At 42.7% G+C, this 25,622-nt stretch overlaps 3 protein-coding genes across 5 annotated transcripts in view; 2 read left to right on the forward strand and 1 right to left on the reverse strand.

The window, feature by feature from the left end:
- The window catches only part of DCUN1D4 (defective in cullin neddylation 1 domain containing 4), a 204,734-nt gene that overhangs the window by 103,822 nt on the left and 75,290 nt on the right, over positions 1–25,622 (forward strand). The window lies entirely within an intron of this gene.
- Positions 4,000–10,981, reverse strand: OCIAD2 (OCIA domain containing 2). Its single transcript, XM_009506665.2, has 5 exons — positions 10,001–10,981; positions 9,093–9,146; positions 6,797–6,844; positions 5,695–5,800; positions 4,000–4,434 (listed from the first exon to the last, which is right to left on the reverse strand). Exons 1-5 carry the CDS (start codon positions 10,080–10,082, stop codon positions 4,353–4,355), a joined length of 372 nt encoding a protein of 123 aa, XP_009504960.2. The 5' UTR covers positions 10,083–10,981; the 3' UTR covers positions 4,000–4,352.
- The window catches only part of CWH43 (cell wall biogenesis 43 C-terminal homolog), a 28,823-nt gene continuing 25,251 nt past the window's right edge, over positions 22,051–25,622 (forward strand). Inside the window, exons 1-2 of the mRNA XM_064449390.1 lie at positions 22,051–22,203; positions 23,116–23,307. Of these exons, the coding sequence (XP_064305460.1) occupies positions 22,161–22,203; positions 23,116–23,307 (235 nt within the window). The 5' untranslated portion in view covers positions 22,051–22,160. The remainder of the gene's footprint in view (positions 22,204–23,115; positions 23,308–25,622) is intronic.

The raw sequence follows: 25,622 nt of genomic DNA on the forward strand, positions 1-25,622 counted from the left end.
TTTTAAGGACCTTCTAAAGAACAGTTTGCCCATAAGCTGTACTCATTTTTTCCTTTGATATGTACAAATTTAGGGCTAACACAGCTTAGATTCACAAACAGCCTTTTTTTGTAACAGTATCATAGTAACTCATGATACACGCAATTAGATAATCAGAGTATTGCCTCTTGCAAAGTATGGGAGGAAATTCAGAAAAAAAGGGGACAATAATTTTCATGTAACAGTACATTTGTTACAGCAGAGTAATAGGACGTCTTAACAAATTACATTTAAAGCAAAGCTAAGTTGTAACCCCAGGAGGTAATGCTGACCACAAGGACAACCTCTGACAGTCTGACATGAAGGGTCCTCTGTCACACGCATCAATCTCCTCGGCACCCCGTGGATGCAGTGGCTTGCCTCAGATAACCCAGGCATGACTGCCTTTGGTGCAGGTTGTTGCTGTTAACTTGACAGCAGATGTCAGCTGAGGGGGAAGTAGCTGAGACATGTCACCACACAAGTTTTGCTGGCTATCACAACACACCTGTGATAATTACATTATTTTCACAAAGGAGGTTGACTCCTCTGTGGCTGTGTAACCCTCTCTCCCTGTAGCTCCTGCCAAAGGCTCCCCAAGGCTTACCTGCCTGTACACTAAGCATCAGCTCTGGTACGGCACAGCTGCATCCCCTTGACTCAGACTGCTGGGAAAGAGCTGTCGAAAAGTCTGCAGAAAGGTAAAAAGTGTAAAATTAAAGTCCCTGTTGAGACAGGGGTTTTAGTAGCTCAAGAATTCAAGAGGGCAAACACTAACTGGAAAGGTATAAAACCTTAAAGGACAAAATACCAGTAACTCTTCTCTTGCCTGGTGGTGGAAGGACTCTCCAAGTGCCGTACTGGGGTGGTATTTAGCCTAATAGTTTGTTAAATCCAGAATGTCTTTTGTGTGTATTAACCAATTAATAGTTACTTTATACTTCTACATTCTATATGTCCTGCTTGCAGAACCTCTTTGTGCCCAGATAAAGATAGCCAAAGAAGCTGGTTCAGAAGAGGGCTACTAACCATAGGCATATGATGATACGAAAGCAAGCAAACAAAAAAACACCACAGAAGACAGGCTTCATCAACTGACAGCAAAGCCCAAACTTTTCAGTAGCTATGCATTTGATTTCCATGAGAACACCATCACTGTGTTTAGAGGAAGTGTCTGCTTTTGATTTCCTGAGATATTTCATGGAAGTTTGTGTGCCATGCTGTTTGCAAAGAGCATGTGCCATCTGTTTTTTTCTCAACATCCACTAGCCTTGGATTGCATACAGACCATAAACTGTTCCAAAATATTGTATCTTCTTGTCCATTACAGATGTGGTGCGTGCTTTTGATATCGCTGGCAAAGTGGACTCTTGAGTAAAACTGGCCTACTAAAAGTTGGTTCAGCACAGTAACTGCAGCACGACAATATCCTCATGAACTTAGTACGTGTAAAACAGTCCCTAAACAAGGAGTCAGCTCGGAGACTGAATAGCTGCGTAACTGCGCAAAATCACGTAAACATCCTTGCGCTCCTTTGACACAGAAGACAAACATTCCAGCACATGCCATTTTGCTTGCTACAACAAAGTATTGCCAGCATCTAAGTACCATAGACAAATTTAATTTTTCAGTACTAAGAGCTAAATTGCGCTGAAGGGAGGAAAATAAACCAAAACACGCTGAGAAGAGAGAGAAGGGGAAAACCCAAAAAGTGCATTACAAGAAACTGGTATTTACTGTGAACGGAACTATGTAACATTAAGCAACTACTTCAAATAAGCCAATTTACACCAAGCCAAAGACATTATTTCTTCTCTACAGAATAAAGCCTTGAAAGAAAAAGCTGATCTATAAGATTTTTATTATCTTCACCACATCTGTAAGTGGAATGAAAGGACCTGTTATTTAGCTGAGTGGCACCTTGCTTTTGATGTGAATTGTGCAGCTTCTCAGCGATTTCTCTGCAAAGTCCCTGAGGATGAAAGACATCACCTTTGGACTCATCAATGAGTATAATTTTATCCAGATGGTCTTCCTAGTCAATGCCAGAGCTTGCGGTATACATTTAGCATTGCTAGTGGTGAGATGCACTCAGTAGGGTCTCTACATTTTTAGAGCATAGCATGCTAAATTAAGAATTTTTATTAAAGCATAAAAGAGGTTACGAGGTTATTATTGTCACTGTTTAACAATACAGAAGACACCACAATGCTTCTAGGGTTTATTTTCCTAAGTTTCTAAAACCTGTCTATTAAAACCAATTTCTGGCAAATTCAAAATATCACACTGGCCCAAATATAATGGCTTTTTCCTTCCAGCAATAAAAATTTGAGAGAACTACACTTGTCTTACATTTGTTTTCAGACTATGCTTCTGACTAAGCTTTCTAGCCATTTTAAAAAATAAACAAGACCTAAGTGGCTGGTAAAAAGTGCAGCAATCAAGGTGTTTGATGAACACGTGAGCTGGAAGAGGGAACAGGTTCCACAGCAGAAATTCCAAGCCCCATTGCAGGAGGAAAACAGAGGGGCCTGTGGCACCCTGCATTCTTCCCTTCATACAGCTGCAAGAGTGCTTTGTATTTGAGACAATTTGGAATTTATTTAAAAGCTAATTGGTACTTATACACCAGAAAAAATGATTGTCAGCTCACAGAGGAAAGCTGAGAAAGGGGAAAAGCTGAAAAAGAGAATGTGTTTAGGTTTAAGGTTCAGCAAGCTCCAGCTGTGACAAACAGTGGAGGTAAATCCCACCATCAACACCTGATTTCCCTATACAGGTAATTGCTATTAAGTGACCATCCTCTATTAAATATGCTTTGGGGTCCTTATTTGAAATACGTGAGGATCCTGGCCTGCATAAGCACACATTTATTTAAGAGAAAATCTTCAAAAGCACTTAATCAGCACAGTAATGCAAGGGCTTAATTAAGCTCACGACAGCTAATGGATTTAGGGTGTTATTCATTCACAGTTATCTAACTCTGGCTTGCTCCCTCCTTCATGCTGGCACTAGCAAGTTACCCCTCAGAAAGGTTTTATTTCCCCCACCCGCTTTCCTTACGGGACTGATAGCCAGCTAGAGCTGCATGCTGATCTGGAGGGCCACAGCGCTTCATGATCTCTACAGCTGGCACAAGAGAAGTACTGCCCATCTTGGCAGCAACCCTATTCAGTGAGCCTAAGCCAAAGTGCATTTTCTGCTAGTGGCTAGGCACTTGCAGCTCTTGGTATAAAATGCTCAAGCAGTGGCAAAGATGATTAAAACCAGGAATTTATTCTATTGGCTTCTTTCAGGATAATCCTTACTGCCATAATATACTGTTGCATAGTAGAAATCCATCAAAATCTCTCTTCTGCTAGGATACTCCTCCTTACAGATTGCTTGCAGCCATGCACTTCAGAGCAAGAAGGGGACAGTTATCAATAACCTTGTCTAAATTCCTACATAATATATGCCAAAGAGACTCAGTCCAACAATTTCTGCATCAGGCTTTTGTTCCAAGCTACAGTTAGAGCCATAACAAACTCACATGGCAGGATTTCAAACAGGCCCCCTGCTCTCCTCTTTTGCAGGCAGCCAAGCTATTTGCAAACACTTTCACACATTCTCCTGCCTGTGAGAAATGTAGGCCACAGCTTACCACAAGCAGAAGGTGTGAAAATGCTTTTAAAAAGCCCAGCTGCTGGCCTGTTTTTCATAGACAAAGAGTGAAAGTGCTTGTAAGCACTCTCCGGCCTTCCACCCTGTAAACTCTTGTTTTTTGCAAAGGGAACTTTCCCCTTTCCAGGGTGAAAACATCCCATGGGCTGTCGCCCCTGCCCCAGCACGGAGCTGCGCTAGCACCACTCTTACACTACCCTCGCTAAGGCTCTGGCCAAACCATAGTACTGGATGGAAAAAACCCACCCTCAACTGTGTCTGCTTTTAGATTCTCAATATTTCAATATATTTTAAATAACAACATGACCCATCATTGTTTAAGTAAAGAAGATGGAAATTGAAAAGAGTTATATTTGTTTTCATACAAGTAGTCAAACCAAATTAATTCCAATTAGGTTTATAAACAATACTCTGCTACAGCTAAAGCAGAAATTCCTCAGTAATGGGGGATTTAGAATTAGCATGAAAGGTTCATTAGCTAAAAATGAAGAAACAAAATTGAATGACAAACCACAGATAGAGAGTATTTCCTTGAATAATGCTCAGATTTTAAACCATGATTAAAATCCATGATTTTCACTATACTGTTCAAATGTTTCAAACAAGAATACTGCTCAACACGGAAACTGAAGTGAGAATTTATTTTAAATTTCAAGGTTGCGTACCTGGGACTAAGATGATGAGGGAATTGAACCTTCTTCATCATTTGATCCTAATTTTGCTTCATATTTGTTGCAAGTATGATGACAATGCCTACAATATTGAAAGTATTCAATAATTTTGCAGGATTTCTTCTAATATGAGCATACAGCGCGCTAGCAATTGTTCTTGAAGAAGTAACCTCTGGCCTGTGTTCTCCAATTGTTGTAACTGCTTTATAGGATGTAAACTGAAAAAGATGACATCTAAATGTCTCAAGCAATAAAACCCCATTAATTATTATTCTTATCTACCATTTCCAGCAATCACCAAAATATAACAGGATTTTCTGAGCAGGAAAAGACAGTCCTTGCCATTGTACCTATCAATAATAAGCAGAGTTAGGAGTGAAGTGTATAATACAAAAGAATGATATTTGATTATTTGAATAATGCAAATAGCCACTTTGTGTGACACCACGTGAGGAAAGTAATAGCTTTGTTATGCGGGGGAAGAATGGAAGTAGAGAGACATATGAACAATGAAGAAGCTTCCCATTATCAGTCAGGAATTTTCATAGGCATAAAAGCTCACACTGTTCAGGGGAAAGACGTGGAAAGACCGAGGAGAATGATTTTGTGGGTCAGATTTTTTGAAATGCATTTTGTGTGTGAAAGGTGCATATGAGAAGCCATAGTGTGAATGAAAAGTAGTACTGGCAGTTGAAGGAGGAGCCTGGAAGGAAGTCAGAGTGTGATTTGATGGGAAAGAGTACTTTGTATAAAGTTTAGAAAACAATGACTGAAACATGAAGGTGACAGGAGGCAACCATTGAGATCTATCATAAGGTTAGAGTCGCAAGGCGGAAAAAATACCCTTGCAGTTTGTGCTCTTCTTTGTTTGGCATGACAGTATGAGTTTGGCTAAAACCACAGAGGAGGAGGTTGGAATGTGGCCTAAGATTTAAATTGTTGTTTAAATATGAGGATGGTGTAAAAAAAGCCTGCAGTGTGTTTCACCAGACGTATGGTACAAAGGAGGACTCAAAGGGCCGAGTAATATTGTAGAAGTTCCTGAGACACTTAGAGGCACAATGCTAGATGAAAAGAGACTAGTAACTGTTGTTCCATCACACTTAAAAGTATGATCATGTGATTTAAATAATGGATTTCCTATTAACAGGGATTGCACTGAATTTAATTTGCATTTTCTGAAAAGAGTATTTAGTAGTTTCTAATACTGACATATATAGCCAAAGAATGTAAGACCTTATGACCTGATCACAAAATATAAATTAACAGTTTTGCTGCATATTATTTTCAGTATTGTAAAGATTATTTTGATCTAGGATTAATGATTTGAATAAGCACAAACCTTTTTTGTTGTGGACCAAATGGTACAATACCAAATTTCTGGAACTTTTTTGGGCATTCTCCTACGTATGGCATCTTTCCATTGGTGAAACCTAAGACACTAGCAACTATGAAGATGGATAACAAAACACTGTTAATACAAAAGCTTAAATCAAGAGCCTGCAATTGGCTCAGTTTTTATCATACGGTGAATTTTATGTAGCACGTCTTCTCAAACCATGTTGCAAATACAGGGACTACAGGGATGATTTCAATAACTATTGAAAACGAGCTACCTATTGTGAGAGACAACAGCTGGTCCAAAACAATGCAGACAGGAACAGGATATCGTATTCACCTGGAATGACATGATTTCAGGTTCAGAGGAACAGATTATAGATAAAGCCCGCAACAAAATTAAATCACAATGTCAGCACTAATTTCTCTTGCCCTTGTATGCACAGCATGGTACTTCGGATGATTGCAATTTTGATGTTCATCTTCTCAGGGCTTCTAAGAAACTAGAACGTCAGCCTGCCATGCTATTGCACTGGGGAATTAACTCATTACAGAGTCAGAATAAAAATACTACTTCCACATCCTCAATTTTCTGTTGAACTGCTGAAGAGGGAATCAATTTAATTTCTTGCCATTTAAGAGCCACCTTACTGTACAGTTTCTGTGCTTTTATTTGTTTTCTTTATCAACGTGGTCATGAACTAGGCAGTTAAGATAAAACAAATGAACACACCAAAAGGAACATACTATTTTATATATGCTCTGATGGCCCCTTGATATCATAAGCTGTGTGATCTGCTAAGCATGGCTGATCAGTGAGGCTGACATTATTTATAAAACAAAGGTGAGACTGGAGTTTTTACCACTTTGAGGGGATATATTAAGTAAATATAAGCTGCTACTGAAAATGTTTACATTAGAAGAACCTTATATCAACCATTTATTTTTAAACACAGCAGAATTCTGATTTCCTAAAGCACTGCAGTAACATCTCATAAATTCCAAAAAAGGAAGAGTTTAAAAAGAGATTCAGAGAGATGCATCTAAGGTCTGCAGATTGCCTGTAAATAACCTTTCTTTTCCTTTTAGAATTGCGTACAACTTACTCGCCATCTTAGGTAATGCACCAAATCTTGAGCTTGCTGAGAAAATGCCTACAATAAAAGGAAATAGTCAGAAAACTTATTCATTTGAGGAACTCACCAGCACTCAAAACCAAAGACAGTACTTTTCCTACAAGCTTTTGCATTTCTGAAGGTGAAGACTATACAAAAATCTTGTAAGCCCACTAACTCAGATTTAGGAACAACAGGTCACTTTCCATTCCACTAGTTCTTAGTACATCCGTTTTGGTGCAGTCCTAGAGTCATAGGAGAAAAAACACCTGGACTTGACAGGATTCACTTCAGGCAGGGGTTTGGATTGTAAATCAATATCAAAGCAGCATGGCTGCCACCGCTGACACCTGCAGCACTGCAGGAGAAGGAGATGGTGGCTTATGTTTCAGCACAAACAAACCTCGCGAACATAATAGTGAACTGAAATCTCTTATTCAGGATGCAGCTCCTCATGCTGCAAGAAGCCGGCTCAAACTGTTCTTCAGTAGCTTTCTGTGGCTATTGATTAAACTCGCATTAAAATGTACCACAGATACCTAACCTCCTCCTCTGAAGAGGAGAGATCATACGTTTTAGCCTTGGGGAAACCTATGAGGAAAATACTGAACGTGAAAACTGAAATATTAGCTTTTCCTACCAAAATCCACCTGCCTCCAGTTAACATCAGGAGGTGGAACCATTATGCCTCTGCAAGCATGTGTGTGTGGCAGAGGAGTGCCATACTGCAGAGGAGGGCTCCACACAGCAAGATTGCCATGGCAAAGGGAAGGGAAGCGAACACTGTTTGCACTGTTACGTGCATTCAGACAGTATTAATGAGGCTCAGAAGATCCAGCTTCTTCCAGAGCCAGTGTACTATGTGCAGTCCGCAGAGAGGAGGGCTTAGACAGAGGAGCATTCAGTCTATGCTAAGTGCAAGGGCCGTCGCCCACTGGCATCTATGCAATTTTAAATTGGGTCTTTCAGGGGAGGGAGAAACAAAATTGTTGTTTGTTTCTAAACAGCCCCCCCTCTTCCAACTGTTGACACACAGTAATGATTATTTAATATGGGCATTGTTATTTCACAGCTGATAAGAAATGTCCAAGTACAATGGAGCGAAACTGAGAAGAGTAGCTGGTGCCAGAGGGTGGCACGTTAGCCACTGAGGCAACGCCAGTGCCCTTCCTATTACTGCTCACCCCTTTTCAAATATGTAAACCTTTGCCTTCCCTCACACACACTCCCTTGCTCCTTCCCTCGCTGTCTGCCTACAGGCTCATAGGTCAAGGATGCCACAGGGAACCCACATCAGCTTCTTTTGGTACAGCACGGCTTTTAGGTTTTCTACTCTAGTCCTCCTGATCATCTTAGTTTAAAAAAAAAAAAAAAAAAAAAAAAAAAGAATGTGATGAAGAGAAAACATGGTAATAGTGGCTGGAACAAAACAAGGGGCTTGCAACCACACACACTGAGAAAAGGCAGAGCCATTTCCACCTCCTTAATTTGCTGCCTCCCACCACCCCTGCCTCATAGCCCCTGGATTCTCTCTTGCTTCTTGCTTCAGGCCCCGTGATTCTTCTCTTCTACCTGCCCTTGCTGTAAATGGCTGCTGATGCAGGCTGAAGGACTGTCGTCTTTGCTCCTGTGGGATACACCCATCATAGCAGTGTTTAGGGTGGATGCCCTACACTCTTTACCCAAAACACTAACCTCAACCTTATTATTAAAGACCCCCAGAATGGAAACTCAAGGTGCAATGTGTAGAACCAGGCTCATACACCACATAAACAGAATACAAGTCTCTTTTGTATTAGCCTGCAGATCGCAAGCCATCTCTATAAAAAGCTCTCTGTCTCCTCACTTTGGCATCATTCCTTGTCTCTTTGCACCACAGCTGTATTCATATTAATACACGGTCACTCTAAAAACATTGCCAGCGTTTTTCAAATAAACCAACAGTCAGAGCTACAGTACCCGAATCTAATGCCCCTGCCCAGGATGTATGATGCTCTGCCCTACAAGCAGCCCCAGTGAAGACTCTGCTCAAATACATGTGATCATGGTGACAGGATCTAGCCACCAGTCTCTGAATTCATTAATTCTCTTTTCAGTTCATGTTCTTTCAAAAGGATGACTGTGGCAATGCATACATAATGATCAAATCACTATAACAATGATGGTGATGAGTGAGAGGAATATTGATCTTGAAAAACAGCAGGATTTAGGGAAACTTGCATATCAGTAGTAATTCCAGAGTCTCAACTTCATAACTGAGGACCCTTCTGTATTTTTTTATGTTTACCTTTTGAGACTAGCTCCTGGGTGAGAAACATGCTCCCAAGAGACAAAGGAAGAGCTGTAAAAATAAAAAGGAGGAACGTATCTGGTATCGGCCAAAATTTGTTACCTATCTGTTAAGTACATTACTCTTTTATATGCTAAATGTTTTATATGTTTGTAATGTTAAACACATTACTCATCTTCTAAACATTAACTTCGCGTACTGTCTTAATCACCTATTACACCTGCCACTTCAGATTACTATCTCTCTTCAATGCAAGGATATGTTCGCACAGTGCCAGACGTCAGGCACGCTGTAGTGTCTAGAGCTAGTGCGTTATATATATTTATTAAATAATAGCTTCCATAATCTGAGTATCTCCTCTCAGCACTGCAACACCAGTAAGGACAGCAGCTCCAATCAAATGCTGAAACCCTTTTCAATCCTCTCCTTTCAAAAAAATGTATAATTTAGATACAAACTGACATGGAGGACTTAAAAGGCACTAAAACACCAAGTAAGTAATCTTTTAGATGTCCTAACACCTAAAGAGTTTCACAAACCCAAGACACATAGCCATGCCTGCCTTTCATTCAAAAGCAAGAATAACTACATAATAAAGTAAAACATTCCTAAGGGTCTTTTAATATCGGACTTCAAGAATAGAACCAACTCTATGATTGTTAAAGTAAGTTCATATTAAACAAGAGCTTAACTCAACTACCTTTACCTACGATTATGCAAATAATTCAATTAACCCTATAATAACACATTGCTTAACTTAAAATAAGGTGATAGAGTTAACCCACGATAAAATTCCAACAAAGCCCAATGTATTACAATAAACGGCATGGCATTTGCAGCCAATTTTGCATAACTACATCAAGAAGTCATTCTCAGTGTGGTAAAAACAAGTTTGGATCACTCACCTCTGTACCTTTTCTTTTTGCATTCACAGATCCTTGCAATTTCTCCAGCATTGTGAATTTGTGAGATGGGACAATAGAACATTGGCTGAAAGGGTGAACGTGGGTCAGCTTATTGAATTTGACCTTACAGGAAGAAAAAATAAATCAATTAAACAAAACAAATTATTTAAAAACAAATAAAATACAATGCAGAAACCAACCACACAAGCAAACCTCCTTCTCTTCTGAGCAGTGTGACGAAATACTTGATACCCCAATACAGAAACAGAAAGAACTACATAGGTTTTAAAGTTAAAACCACTCATCTTGTTGGGTCTATACTTTCCTAAAATGGCTCAGCTGCTGCTTACCCCAGAAGGATGCTGCTTTATTTCTGTTAGCCGTTTCATTCTTATGAGCTACATCAGCTTTGTGGGAAAGAAATTACAGGAAATAAAGGCAGAGTGGTAGTTTCTAAAAATGAAGTTCTGCCCCATACAGAAGTCAATTTAAGTTCAGTAAGAGTAGATTCTGCAAGTATTCAGAAAAGGGTCAACGTAAACTCTGTCAGATTTTCCTAACTAGCCTAACTTTCTCTTTGAGCATTTTAAATACATTCATGGCATTAACTGAACTCAACCATACTGGCTTCACCTTCCTAATAATTAGTTTGCCAACAGGCTTCTTTTAGGCTAACGGTAGCTCTTTTTTCTCTATTTTGACTGTGAGAAAAAAGTAACAGTATTCTCTCCTGCATTCTACTAACCAGGGTATTGATCTGTGGATATAGATACATTATTTTTCTTTCCTTAAGAGATGACTTTGTTACCAGTATTTGCACTTGTAGAATCATTATCAGGTATCTAAAATATATGGGTGTACTAGTTTTGGCTGGGAAAGAGTTTTTCTTCACAGGAGCTGGTGACGAAAACCATGGTGCTGTGGTTTGGATTTGTGACCAAACCACTGTTGATACCACAGGGATGTTTCAGCTATTGCTGAGCAGGGCTTACGCAGAGTCGGGGCCTTTTCTGCTCCTTGCACCATCCCACCAGCGAGCGGGCTGGTGATGCACAAGAAGTTGAGAGGGGTGCAGCTGGGACAGCTGACCCCAACTGACGCAAAGGATGTCCCATCCCATATGATGTTGTGCTCAGGAACAAAAGCTGGGGGAAAGAAGGAGTTGACATTACGTTAAAATCAGTTGAACTTTTAACATTCTTCTGTAAAACCACAACCTCTACAAACGTACCTATTCTTAAAAGCAAAACCAGACTCTGTAGTACAAGCAGTGCCTTGGGAAAAAGAGCACATTAGTCTATTACAGGATTCTACCTCATTTTATGCCCGATTGATCCACGATTTTGTGACCATAATAATGAAATGCATTTATTGGCCGCAGCCACACATTTCACATTTTAGCTAATTAGTATCTCAGTCCTTCTTCAAGCACTGCTCCCACTAATGTTCATGGTGGTGCTGCTTGGGTAAACAGTACAGAACTGACTCCACTCCAGACCCTGGAGAACCACTCCAAACTGGTTTCACAGCAAGGTCACAACAAATACAATAAAATCCAAACAGGCTGAGTGAAAGATAAGGAAATTAGTGTCAGGGCCCTAAGTGCACCAACAGGCTTTGCAACTTTTCTGTCCCCATGCACACCCTGCCAGGGGTTTAGCTGCTTGGGCTCAAAGTCAGCTCTAATACAGCACAGTGGCACAGTTGTGTAACACTGAATTAAACTGCTGTGAAAACCGTAAAGCTGGGAGAAAGAGCTGCAAGAAGCTCTGACCAGGGCTCTGCCCCTTAGCTCAGAAGCTGCAGTTAAGCTCAGACCCTTGCCTTAGCTGTGTTGTAGGTATGCCTGTACCTGACCTTTTACCATGATGATCCCTACCTTGCCTTGCTAACTTGACGTCCTGGCTTACCATCAGACTTGCCTTGTTCCTGTGGACTTGCACAGAAATTACTGGACCAACTGTTGGCTGACCCCGGTTTATATCACTGGATGTGCTCCACTCGCCTTTTGGGATGCTGTGGGACTGCACTCCTTGCCTGTGAGCTCGCAACCCCAGCCCACCTTGCTGTCACTTGTGGCTGCCGGGTCACCTTCCCCTGCAGATCAGCCCACTCCTGCTCCTCTCTGGTAGTAACTGGTTAGCAACAAGGTCATGCCACAATTAAATCCCTTGTGGTTAATTACATGCTTATAGCATAAAATGGTAAAATTTGAACCTCTGTGGGTAGCCGATTTCTCCAGCAGAGGGGAATGCTCATCTTCTGTACAGCTGGAGGGCATGTTCTTGTGCAGTATTGTTCCCTTCTCCCCTTCTGAATACATACACATACACATGCACATGCACAACTTGATGGGGACAGGTTATACTGGACTAGTACTCAGACACTAGGACTCTGCCAGTTCATAACTAGTTTAACTAACAGAGCATAAATCAGAGCCTACTATCTTAAGACCCAAAAGCTCCTAGCCCTCCAACTGTAGTGAATCAGGAAGAATAACACATAGCCCTTTCTTCTCTCTATTTATATGCTTAAGCTAACAGCCACCTGTTTCTGAATTTCCTGTTGGGTTGTTTTGGAAGACATTGTCTCTTCCCTTGTACTCTGCTGCTGCTCTTGGTGAGCAGAAATTATGTGTCTGATGCTTGGCTACCTCTCTGTCATATAGGTACAAAGGTAAAAGCCAAAGTATCATATTGATATTGTAAGTTTGGTGTTCACCTAGAAATAGTACTGACCAAGTTGAAAGGTGTATATTTTTTTACAGCAGGTAGCATCCAGTCACCTGATTATATACAGTTTAGAGCACAGTGTATCACTTTTTACCAATACAGAGTTGTGTGTAGCCTAATTCAAACAGGAAAGTTGGTAAGTACAATCAGATGCTGGATCATGACCTAGCACAGCACTCTTAACCATAAAGAAATGAGAACAAATATGAGCAAGTCATCCAAAACCTTTCTAATTTTTTTTTGTATTGCAGGTCAAAAATTTAGCTTTATTGTGCTGTCCAAAATCACTGTACTACTTCTACCCTCACTGCCATTGTCTCAAGCTTTGACTCCACAGGACCTACAATGCAAGCCTATCATAAACCACAACTGCACTTCCAACAAACACACTTTAAAAAAAAAAAACCCTGTAAGAATAAATAGATTCCGAAGAGTTTGAGAGTTGCAATCTTCCATGCCTAAGAAGCGTGCTGCTAAGGAAAAGCAAGAAGGAATCCCATTTATTTCTGGAGTAATTCCAATAGCTAAACTGTGATTTTTACCTAGCACTTTGCTGCATGGTCTGGCACGTTATTTATCAACATACGGGGCACTGCTGCTTTTCAAAAAGCACCTCCTGAGAATGGCGGCACTGAGAAAGGCTAAAGTGACAGCAAAGGACACAGTTAAAGAGGAAACATATATAACAATTCAATAACCTGAATGTTTTTTGGCATTTGTAATTGCACTGGTTTCAGCTGGGATAGAGTTAATTTTTTTCACAGTAGCTAGTATGGGCTATGGTTTGGATTTGTGCTGAAAACGGTGCTGATGACAGAGATGTGTTTGTTACTGCTGAGCAGGGCTTACACAGAGCCAAGGCCTTTTCTGCTCCTCACACCACCCCACCAGTGAGTGGGCTGGGGGTGCACAAGAAGCTGGGAGGGGACACAGCCGGGACAGCTGACCCAAACTGACGCAAAGGATATTCCATACCATATGACATCATGCTCAGTACATAAAGCTGGGAAAGAAGAAGGAAGGGGGGGACATTCAGAGCGATGGCGTTTGTCTTCCCAAGTAACCATTACACATGATGGAGCCCTGCTTTCCTAGAGATGGCTGAACACCTGCCTGCCCATGGGAAGGGGTGAATGAATTGCTTCGTTTGCTTTGCTTGTGCACGTGGCTTTTGCTTTACCTATTAAACTGTCTTTATCTCAACCCATGAGTTTTCTCACTTTTACTCTTCCGATTCTCTCCTCCATCCCATGGGTGGGGAGTGAGCACGTGGCTGTGTGGGGCTTAGTTCCTGGCTGGGGTTAAACCACAACAATAATATTACTGTATAAACCACTTCCTGCACTTATCATGGGGTCAGTTACACAGCTATGAAGTTCAAGCAATGTCTGCTTCATGCACAGTGGATATTCAGACAGCAATGCTTTTTTAAAGTGATGGAACAGAAGCAACACGACTTCCTCTCTCCCCTTGTTAAAAAGACTCAATTAAGCATTGCATTCACACCAGTCTGCACTTCATTCTCAGCTGCTCTCAAAAATGGCAAGGACCACTGGGTCTTTGAAAAAGATTAAGTTTGAAAATCCACCTAATGTTGGGATAGCCCACAGCTCTTCACTGGCTGCCTCACCCTGACTAACAAAGAGCAATTCAGTTTTCCATCAGTCTCTTGTCACTTAATGCAAAAAAGAAGATAAAAGATGACAAAAATGCATAAAACTTTGAAGAGGTTTATGTCAATCAGAGACACAAAATTTTCTTATTCTTATCTGCTTTCTTATTCTTATCTGCTCACGAAGCCTAACTATGCAGATGGTTACATACAAAGCGTCACTGGAAAGTTCTACTGACTGATATGTCTTCTAACTGCTGCAACAGATTTTAAGCACTCATCCTTTTCATGAGAATAAAAAAGCTGACTCACTGGAGAAAATGAAGAAAATTTTTTAAAAAGGAGTATAAATTAGGTTATAAAAATTTGCAGCTTGCCATTAACTTCTTGTATTGTCTTCAGCATACTTTTCTCCGGAATTTTAAGTTATTCAGCTACATTTCTGCTTCAACGTAACAAAGAATCCCCAAAATATGTTGCCCTTTAAGCAGCTTCCTGGTACCTCTCCCACTTGGGATGAAAGCTGAAAGCTATTCTGGCAAGAACGAAGCAAAGGGACAGAGTCAAGGTCATCAAAATATTTAGTTAATTGAATTATTAATATTTGTACTTAGCATATGTGCTACCTCCTATCTGAAGGACATAAAAGTGGTCCAGTATTTCAGGGCATTGTGTCTTGGAAAGACAACCGTCATCCCAAAAAACCACTTCATTTGCATTGACCTACTGAAGAAACATAACTGTACTGCATATTTTTTCTGTAACACTTATTGCTGTCTTTCAACCTAACTATGTAATTGCTAATGTAACAATTAACTGTGTATTCTCTTAGCTGCCTTGGGAAGAATCCCCCAATGATGTTGTTATTCTGTTTAACTGAAATATCTCTATAACACATGATTAAATCAATGTGGTTTACAAAGATCAAACATTCAAAGAACTTCTTCCTATTCTACAAGAAGTGTTCTGGAGCATTTACTCATTTACAGAAGAAAAGGCTAATACAAGACTCCTGAAAGATCTCATGGTTTTGATTCTGCTAACCGGTTGATAAGGAAGTAGTACGCAGGGAAAAAAAAGCTGTGTTTTTTGGATGTAAGAACTGCCAACTTCATATAATCTGTTTTCAGTAAGAAGCCTCCTTCTTTCTGGAACGGTGACCACATAATTTCTAAGATTACTTGGTGGAGAAGGTGGGAGCCAAAATTGCATGTGCTAACCAGTATATACAGTTGACTGTGATCTACAGCAGATACTGCACATTTACCCAGGGCAGGTGCCACTGAAATAAAATGATCAGAGACAACCCATTAGCACTTCAGAGAGGCCCTTCAAGGACTGTGTCCCTTGTGAGGAAAAGAGAAAGACTCACAATGATGTTTCACACATACGTCCTGAACTGGCGCTTTATTTTAAATCCAGTCTCTTATTTCGAAGGCTAGGCAGCTGAGCAGCTGCACAGGTCTTTCGTGAAAAGCTCCCCGACAACAGCTGGGTGGACCCCACGAAGCGGGTGAATGCCTTGCGCTTGCCAGGCCGCGCTGGCGCAGCACCTGCTCAGCCGTCTGCTCGCACCCACTCACCAGGGCACCGCACACCCGCCGAGCACGGGCTGTTGCTTTGTGTTTGCTATTTGCTCTCAGGGCTAAGGATGTGGCTGGGGACGTGCAAAACGCCGGGAGGCCCGGGCTTCGTGGGAGGGAAGCGGGGTTGCGACCAGGCCCCGGGCAGGCATCTGCTCCAGCCACCCGCGGCCTTCCCCGGGTCTGTTACACCCAGCTCAGCTCAGCCCAGCCCGCCTCCGGGCCCCGGGGCTGGGCGAACACCTGCGGGGAAGGGGAGAGGGCACGGGGTCGGGCGTCGGATTCGCTTTCAGAGCCGCCGCCCGCCCCCTGCCCCGGTCCGGCCGCCGAGAGCCAGGCCAGCCCCGGCCTTCCTCCCGCCCTGACGCCGGAGAAATCCGGCACGGCGGGGCTGCGCCCGTCCGGGGCGGAAAGGAGGAGACGGGCGCTCCCCCGCGCCGCGCCGCGGCCACCCCCGGCGGCGGGCAGGCGAAGGGCCCGACCCGAAGCCCGTGAGGATTCGCGGGGGCCGGCGGCACCCCTCGGGCAGGTCACCGCCGGGCTCCACCGCCATCTCCTGGCGGCCGGCGGCAGGGCCAGGCGGGGCGCAGAGCCAGCGCCGCGGGGCGCCGCGCCGGCCGGGGGGCCCCGGCAGGGCCGGGCCGTGCCCTGCCGCGCTCCCCTCGCCCCCCGGCTCCCGCCCCTGCCTGCTACAGACGAGCCCAGGCCTCCTCGCGCGCTGCTCCGGCAGAGAAACAAACTGCGAACGCGCTGATGAGGTTCCTTCGCTGTCCTCGCGTTTCCCCAAATGAATTCGGAAGGTCGCAGTCACCTACCGCTGTACGATGCACGGCGCCGGGGAGCTGTCCTGCCAGCCGAAGGGAAAACACCTTGTGGAAACTTCATGAGATCTTGTTCCTTAAAAAAGAAGTGACAAATTCAATTTTGACCATTTTGGGATGCAAAGCAACGCTTACCTGCTTTAGCACTACGATGCTTATGTCAGTTAATCAATACATTTTAATATCGATACTTCTGAGAAGTAAATAAAAAGTAATCAAGAAAAATACTTCGATCAATGAAAAATAATCTTGCAAGAAAAAAGTTACCTTGAAAATGTCAGTGCAGGGGCTCAGGGTTGTTCCTCCAGGAATACTGAAAAAAATTGTGCCACTTTCTCTGAAATGAGAAATGCAATTGCTTTCTTTAATTATAATCTTCGTAAAACAAAGCATGTAAACCTGAGGTTTATTTTGCATTTCATCTTTAATAAAAGCTGTCTCGTTGTTTTTTTGCAGTGAGACATAGTTTTTAGTAGAGTACCCTAAATAGTGATGTGACACCCTAGTGCTTACCTTGAAATGAACAGCTTGTGAGATCAGCACCATATTTCCTCCTCCTGCGTGACCTTGGCATCTCACTTCCATAATAAATATGACATAACTCATAGTTCATTAAGTCCAAAAAGGCTTTAACCTTCCAGAAGCCTTGGCTGCTTGCCAGCCAAACCAGACCATTGGGCTTTGCTGCTGCAAAACGTGCTCTTCACAGGGAGGTTTGGCAGCAGTGATGTCCTAGAACAGCTCTTAAAAGTGTACCTGTGTCTCTTGTGATCTAAGAGGTTTGCCTGAAACCATCTGTAAAAAAATATATAATAGATACTGGCTATATGCTGCTTTGAAAACTACAATACACAAGAAGACCCCATGTGAGGCGAGTCCCTAATAACCAATTATTTCCTAGCTGGTTCAGCTTAACTGGTCATAAAATTAAAGGCCACTGGAACAACAATATCCTCACGTGGCTTATGCATGCCCGGGGATAGTAGTTGCTTGGATTCTCACACCCTGCTGTGCAAAAGTGCCTATTCAAAAAAAGGTTAGGCTTCTTTTCCAGTTTAACTTTAAGGGCAAAGTTGGTTATCACAACTGAATACGTTCCTCAAATGCTCTTTGTTCTTAAGATTTACCTGAAAGTACTTCAGAGCAATGAAAACTGAAATTGATAGACAGAAACCAAAAAATGTTAGTATTCAGAATAATAAACACAAACCAAAAGAAAGATCCTTACCCCGCCCAGAACAAAACCAACCTTATGCATCAAAGTAAAAACCAAAATGAAAACAACCAATAAGGAACTGAATCCTCAGCCAAGATATTTTCTGCTGTCAGAGTAGAAAGAGGGCAAGGAGCTGAGACTTCACAAACCCGGGGAAGGCTTACAAGGCTTCTGCTTCTCTGAAGAACCTTTTAGAAAATGCCACAGGGTTGCCAGCATCCTGAGGTTCACCACACTGACTGCCTTTCCAGTCTGTGCCTTTACTAGAAACACTCCATGTATGCATACAGCACATGACAGGAGGAGGAACTGTTACCAAGTGTGATAAATATGGTTTGTTTGTTCATTAGAAAATCACAGACTGTTAATTACTTTAAAATTCCCTGAGAAACAAAGACCTGGAGTAACAGAAGCACAGTGCGGTTCCAAAAATGTATCAGTAATAAAAACATTTAGAGTGTGGAAAACCGCATCAGAATTACACTGCAGGGCATTGTTCTCATGCTAGTGGGAGTAGGAGCTAAGGGTGAGTGCAAAGACATCAAAAGTCACAGCAGGAAACAGTCAACATACTTCTGAGTAAAACATTAAACTGTCCTCACTTTGTACAAGAAATTATGTAAGAGTTTTCTATGTCCTCGCTGATTCTTGGATGTACTTATTTCTGTTTCACACTTAGTCTGGCCTATCTTTTAGTAGAAACAAATGGCTGACAATTAACAGATACTCAAGCTTTAGGATTTTCACTTCTCAGAGTGAAGAAGGCTGTAAAATAGCCACAGAGTTTTCCCTTCTCTTAGGCTGCACAGCTATATGTGTGTTTTCTTTCCTACAGCAGAGACCTGCAACGCTAGCTGATTTCGCCAGGGTTATAGGTGCTTAGATCCTGTAATCAGACTTGATTGTACCTGCCATTTCTAATGCATATTGAAATGAATCAAGACCTGTTATATGGAGTACATTATGGAAATTACTCTGGGGCGTATCATGTGCCACAGAATGTTTTACTGAAAAAGGTCTTTAGCAAGTCTCAATATTTATTAGTCCTCTGTTTTAGCACTAATTTACATGAGATGAGGTTGCACTTCAGCCCAGGTGTAACAAGTGGACAGTATTTTGTAGCCAACACACTGTAACCTTGAGAAAACCACAACCAAATTACTGTGGAGTGTGAACATGCATAGAGTTTTGCATAACAGGTATAAAGGTAATGATTAAGAAGCTTGGCACTGTTGTGCAAACAGAATAGGCATCTAATGACCTGCAAGTCTTTGTGTTTCCACTGCAGCTGCGGCAGGTGCCTAACTGTAAACTCAACCACCCCAGTTTTTTCCCAGAGTCGCCTTCTTAATCCTAATTTGTGTTTGTACTTTAATGCTTTTTTCCTCTATTCCTCTGGCATTTTCTTCCACTTCTTAGTCATGCCCATTCAGGCATATCTCTACTGGGCAATATGCAAGCACAACTTCTCCCAGGTGTCCGACAGTTCTTTCAAATTCCATGTGTTTATTTTGGGTTTCAAAACATCTTTGTATTACAGTTTGAACCAAAATAAAGCACTGTTCTTTACAGTCACCAGCTTTAGAGAGGTTTAGCCCTCTCAATACCAATATAATTGTGGGGCTGCAATGTGTTTTCTGTTAAACTCAGATTTTTTTTATGTCTGCCTTAGCTTAATGGTATATTAAACACTAATGTAAAATAAGACTCCTTCTTCTGTGAGTGGGAACTCCTACCGTAGTATGCTATCTTGGCTTTGGTGGTGTGCCATCACTGTATTCCTATACAGATCAAATGCCATTGCTTTATTTTTTATCAGCTACACATGTAGCACTCCAAGAATAAAAACATATATAGTGAAAGGCATTCCTACACATACATGTGTAATGAAGCACATTGTAAGCATTGACTTTTGTATTTAAGTCATGTCTGTTTTCATTCCAAAACACATTACACCTGAAAACTCCCTCCCTCTTGTGCTCAGATGCTTATCTGAGTGTCAACTCTATGGAGAGAACTGGAATGTAACTTTGATATGTTTGAAGACAAACTTAGTGGTTACTAGGAGTCTCAAGAGAGAGTACCCAGCATACAATGGCTAAATTCATCAGGAACTGCATTATTTTCATTGCATTACGAGTTTAATGGAAGCCACGCAAGCATGTCAGGCTCATGATACCAGTCGAGTCTAGTTTTACTGGAACTCCACCTCTGAATGATGAAGCAAGATACTGTAATTATATAAAGTGTTGCAAAATTCTTGCAAATATTTATTGGCTGAATACATCCTGTGAGCCTCACGCTCTTGCTATGCAGCTAGAAAAGCAGCCATGTTCTGGGTTTACTCTGGCCAAGGATCTCATCTTGCAAGTTCCATTTGCGTCATGCCACGGCAAGATGAAAAGGTGTCATCATTTGCATAATCCTAACCTGACAAGGGAACTTGGTGACTATTCTGGGATGGCTTTTCTTAAATAAATAAAACAAAAAATGCCTTTAGTTACATGGAACTTGCAGAAAAGACAAAGACAGTCTTATTCTTCCACCCCTAGAAAGGCCAACTTTTTAATCAAAATACTTCAATGCTTTTGTGAACGTTTGAAACATATATATGTTTTCAAATACCAACCAGAATTCAACAAAGTTTCTGTAGCTAGCCAAACCCCATTATACTGCATGGTAAGTTAATCACTTGATTGTGAGACTACTGGAACAAACTTTTCCTTATTTCTCTGCCCCCCAAAATGTTTTGACAGGAATTTATTGCTAGTAATAGGTCATATTTAACAGGTGTCGGGTTTACAGTTTACTCCTAAGGGTTTGGAGTTTCACAGGTGCAAAGGAAAGAAAATGCATATCATAAGGTTTGTTTAGAATGGGATAGCAGTTTTAACACAACTGAGGAAATACAGCTGGCAATTTCATAGGGTACTGAAGATTAATAAAACTTAAGAAGTTGATGTATGCCAACAGCAAAAGGGCTTTTTAGTTCTTACTTCATAGTTACAAATTTATTTTCATGCCAAAAATGAAATTCTAAAATTCAGCTTTTGCTTATGCAATCCTGTTGTCAGAACTTGGCAGCTGTGATCACGGCTGGGTTCATATAGCTCAGGGTTTCTTCTAAAATTAACGAACAAAGCAGCTTAAGCCTCACCCCAGGAATCTCAGCAAACGAGATTCCTCTTTTGGTGCTTTTTGCAGACAGGATTGCTTATCAGAAGTCATTAGTCTGCTGTAGAGCAGAACATGTTTCATTAAGATGAGCACAGCACCAATCTGATCATCACCCCCCCAAAAAAAGAAATGTACTAATGGTTAATCAGCCATATATTTATGAGACTAGCAAGCGAGTCAGCTCCTGTTTTCCCCATCAGCCTGTGTGACGACAATCCTCTGCTTCTGTTTTGTTACTTGCTGGTGTGACTACCCGGCAGACAAACGCTCCTTGGGTAACACAACAGCGAAAGGGCAAGATCTACTCACCGTTCCTTGTCGCAGGGCTGTGAAGACTAGAAACTCCAGCCACCCAGGCTGACCTTCATGAAAAGCCCGTCTGGTTTAATGGAACATCTCTTCCCAGCCACCTCACACCGCGCCATCCTCCCCAGCCGCAGCGCCATCCCGGCGCAGCCTTGGCCACCATGAGTACCTCTGTGACCGCACAGCCACCGGGTCTGGGGGGTTCGGCCGGGGCCAGCCCGCTCCGCAGCCACCCTGCGGGCTGGGGCGGGGGCCGCTCCTCTCCCCGCCAGCCAGGGCGCTGGAACGAAAGGGAAACGCAGCCCTCCCGGCCCGGAGGCCGAGGGGAGACGCCATTTCTGTCAGCGAAGGCGCGCGGGCCGAGACGGGTGGACTGAACAGCGGGGCCCGGGGATACTCCTCGTGCCCAGCCCGAACCCCCCGCCCCGATCGCCCCTATCTGACAGGTTTCCTCCCTACCCCCCCTCGCGGCTGCGTAATCCCGGGGCCGCGGGCCGCACCGACCCTGTCCCGGGGGAGCGGCTCGTCACGGCCGGGCCGCGCCGGTCGCGCTCCGCCAGGCGGCGCTGTGGCGCCCGCTCGCCGGCGGCCGCGTGCCGGGCGGGCTCCGTGAGGCGGGACGGGCGGTGGCGGCGCCGCGCCCTGCCGGGGACAGGCAGCTGGGCTCCGGGCGACAGGGGCGAAGCCGTGTCGTTCCCCCGACAGGAAGCCAGATGTTCCCCCTGTGGAAGGCCGTTCTGTCGGAAAGCTTACTGGGTAGGTGTCGGTAGTGCCGCCCCCCGACGGGGCTGTGGGCTGTGAGGGGCCGCGGCACCCGAGGCGGGTGCGGGGGAGAGGCGGGATAACGGCACCGGCCCGGCCTCCTTCAGCCCCGCTTGGCAGGGCGGCGCTGGGGTCGCTCCCGGGAGCGCCGGGAGGGCTTGCAGTCTGTGGGGAGGCGTTACCCGTGAAAGGTGCTTCAAAATAATCTCCTCCGCTGGAAATGAGTACATAATAGTCGCTGCTGAGTGTCCTTCTTCGCGTTCTTGTTTCCTTCTAGCGCTGGAGTGCCTTATGTCCCTTGGCTCAGCCAAGGGTGTCTTGCGTGCTCTCAGCTGAGTGTTTGTGCAGGTGTTCGGGACTGCGGGGCGCTGCCCTCAGCAACCGGGACCCGCGGGGCGCCCACCGGGACCCGCCGGACCCCGGCCTCGGGTGCTTCGCGCATCTCCTGCAAAACCTGCGGAGAATCGTAGCGCGGTGCCGGCGCGCCTGGATAAGGTGTCTTCAGGGGAGAGCGGTGCGGCCGTTCGCTACAATAATTCATTTAGCCACCAATCTGTCTTTGAGGAGCCCTGAGAATGTGGGTGGACTACTTATTTCGCCAGCATTGTTCACTCTGAACAATAACCCTTTCCTAGGTTGAGCGCCGAAGATCAAAGTAGGAACTACTGTCTGAGTGGGGGAAGAGCTGTTTTCTTCTCATCGTTCCATTTCCTGGGAAAATGTGTTTATTTAACTTGAAATAGCAAATATTTCTTCACAGAAAGGGGCTATTGTTACTCGAACTATTTTCAAATATATTTGATATTCTACATTTGGAAGTATAAAATGGTATCTTTTTAAGTAGTCTTCAGGGAGCTATGCTGTTGAAAATATATGATGGGGATTTTTGCTTTGTATTTTTTTTAGGCTACATTTCTTGGTCTCTTTACCATGCACTACCACCGATGATCTATTACTTCCCCCTTCAGACACTGGCACTCACGGGTCTAGAAGTTTTTGCTGTTGCCTTCTTTTCTCCAATATTCCTGGTAATTGGCCCCTTTTGGAGGTTGGCTAACAATAAGTACATCCTAGCCCTTCTGAGACTGACTATGGTTGGTAAGTATGTGCTGTATTGAGTTATAGATTCCATCTTGATATCAAGGCATAAGAATAAACGTTCCAAATTGCCTCAAAATTCAGATGATTCTGAAGAGACAGGAATAAGAAGTTCTTGCTCTCCCAAACTCTTGCTTTTCTTTTTCTCTTGAGCTTCTAGATATGATCAGAGAAATATTGTTTGCATCCATTGTGTTGGTTGGTAGACTAGTGCTACATAATTAAAGACAAATCTCATTTCACTTTTATTACTAGGAGCTTTTAAATTAGTACAAGTCATGTCCAATAGCAAAAAAGTTTTTGATCGACAGCAGTTGTCTTTTGTATAGCGGCTCTTTGTGACAATGGGTAGAGATGAGATGTTACAGAACAGCTTGGGGCTATTATAAAAGTAACCTGCTGTGAGTGAAATGTTTTGGTTTTTTTTAAGGAGGCTTACTTTCTGAAGCATGCTTTTTTGTTTGTTAATATTTTTTTTTAATTTTGTTAACTGTGTCTATAAGCCTGTAGCATATTGGTGGACTTATAGGCTCATCCTGACTGTGAGATGGCTCTTATATGATCAGTTGCACAGGAAGAAAGTTTGACTTAAATTCAAGATGAAACTGCCTTGCTACCCATCCCACATGCTCCTCCCTAAACCAAGACTTGCTGGGATTCCCTCCCTGGTCTTCAGCGAACTGGTGCAAGTCTTAGCTCTTGTTGATATTCTGAAAGTTTGTTGGGAGAAGGTTTGGCAGCTACAGCCACATTCAGAAGCAAGTTATTGCTGATGAGTTTGCAACACCTGGATGAATGTAGAGGAGACAAAGGTCCCTATCCTGTGGACAGGGGTGATGCTGCTGCGAACTGGTGTCTTTCAGAAGCACCAGTTCCTGGCTTCTCATTTAACAATATAAGATGATAATCAGAGAATCGCTTTCCATGTAATTTTCTTCTTTTACTGGTAGAAGACAGAACAGAATCATTTATTTTCACTGCATGACTCTATTTTTAAAAAATTCTTGTTCTTTATCTGTAAAAAGATAGTAGTAGAACTGAACACAGCTCATTAGTTTCATCAGTTTAGGTGAAGTATAGTTTTACTATGTTCTTTTCTTTTTCTACTCTTTGTCATATCTGTCCAAATACGTTTTTGGGTTTTTTTAATAAGCTTTTCAGTGAGCAGACTCTTCCACTTCAGCTTTCTGCAGCAATGCTCAATGCATTGCTTTCTACAAGATCTGCTGATTTAGAAACTAGTAATTGAGTGTGAGCATTTCAAATTGCACCCTGCATTCCTTCAGATATCACAATAACACAAAATTTATTTACGATTAGTCTTTCAGATCATCTTGCTGTGTTTACTAGTTCACTTTGCCAAAAGAGATGGAAATCACTTAAATGTGTGTAATTTTTGTTACACAGTGACAGGCCTATAATGATGTGTAAAGTCTGTTGGTTTATGCCTGTTTGCTTCACCTGAATCACAAGCCCCTGAAGATATTAACTACAAACAAAAAGCTAGCGCCTTCAGTAGTAATCTGGGGAAAGAATGTGTTAATGGAGGCAGTCATAGAAAGATTCCAGAGGGAGGAATGAAGCTGTACGCATCCTGACTTTTGGGCTAACCTGAGCATTGCTGTAGGCAGGTATGACCTCCCCTTTGTTCCTGCCTGAAGAGGAACTGTTCCCACAGTGACCCTATCCACCCTGCTGTTTCCATCTCTGGAAAACTCCTAATGTTTTCCACTCCTTGGCAAGTCTACACCGTTTCCTTTCTCAGCTCTTCTGTTACTACTCTGTATTTTCCTTACCTGTTGCCCTACAGTTAGCATAAGCATTTGGGGAAGGTATAAGAGTGTGATCCTCAGCAAGGAGATTAGCGGCCAATGGTAACTCTGGCTCTTTACTTGCCTTCCTATTGCAGGTTCTCAAGTCATCCAAATGCCCTTGCACAGGCAGCACTGGACTTTAGGACTTTCCATTTACTTGCTTGTCATAACTTCATTCTATCTTTTTAATTATTTCTGTCCTATCATGCTGTGCTGCTGTTTCTTCTTTTCCTCAATTCTTTCTGCTTTCTTTCCTTTGTCAGATCTAGATACTTCTTCCTTCTTTCTCTTTTTGATCTTTTTCCCTCATCAGAAAGGCCACAGCCTTCCCCTGGAGCTTGTTGAACAAGGTCAGGCAGAACAATCTACCCCATGCATGCTCCACCCCATTCCATTGGAAATATTCAGTCTTCAATTTCACAATCAAAAAATCTAGAAATTCTTCATTAAAAAATTCTAAAATAGAATTCTAAAACTAAAAAATTTTAAAACCAGAATATT

The sequence above is a fragment of the Phalacrocorax carbo genome, chromosome 4 (genome assembly GCF_963921805.1).
Source record: "Phalacrocorax carbo chromosome 4, bPhaCar2.1, whole genome shotgun sequence".
Classification (NCBI taxonomy): Eukaryota; Metazoa; Chordata; class Aves; order Suliformes; family Phalacrocoracidae; genus Phalacrocorax; species Phalacrocorax carbo.

Coding starts and splice junctions, on each gene's coding strand:
- OCIAD2 (XM_009506665.2), bottom strand. CDS start 10,082: ATGTTCTATTGTCCCATCTCACAAATTCACAATGCTGGAGAAATTGCA. Junction 6,845..9,092: donor CCAGGAGCTAGTCTCAAAAG/GTAAACATAAAA, acceptor CTTTTATTGTAG/GCATTTTCTCAGCAAGCTCA. Junction 5,801..6,796: donor TGCATTACCTAAGATGGCGA/GTAAGTTGTACG, acceptor CCATCTTCATAG/TTGCTAGTGTCTTAGGTTTC.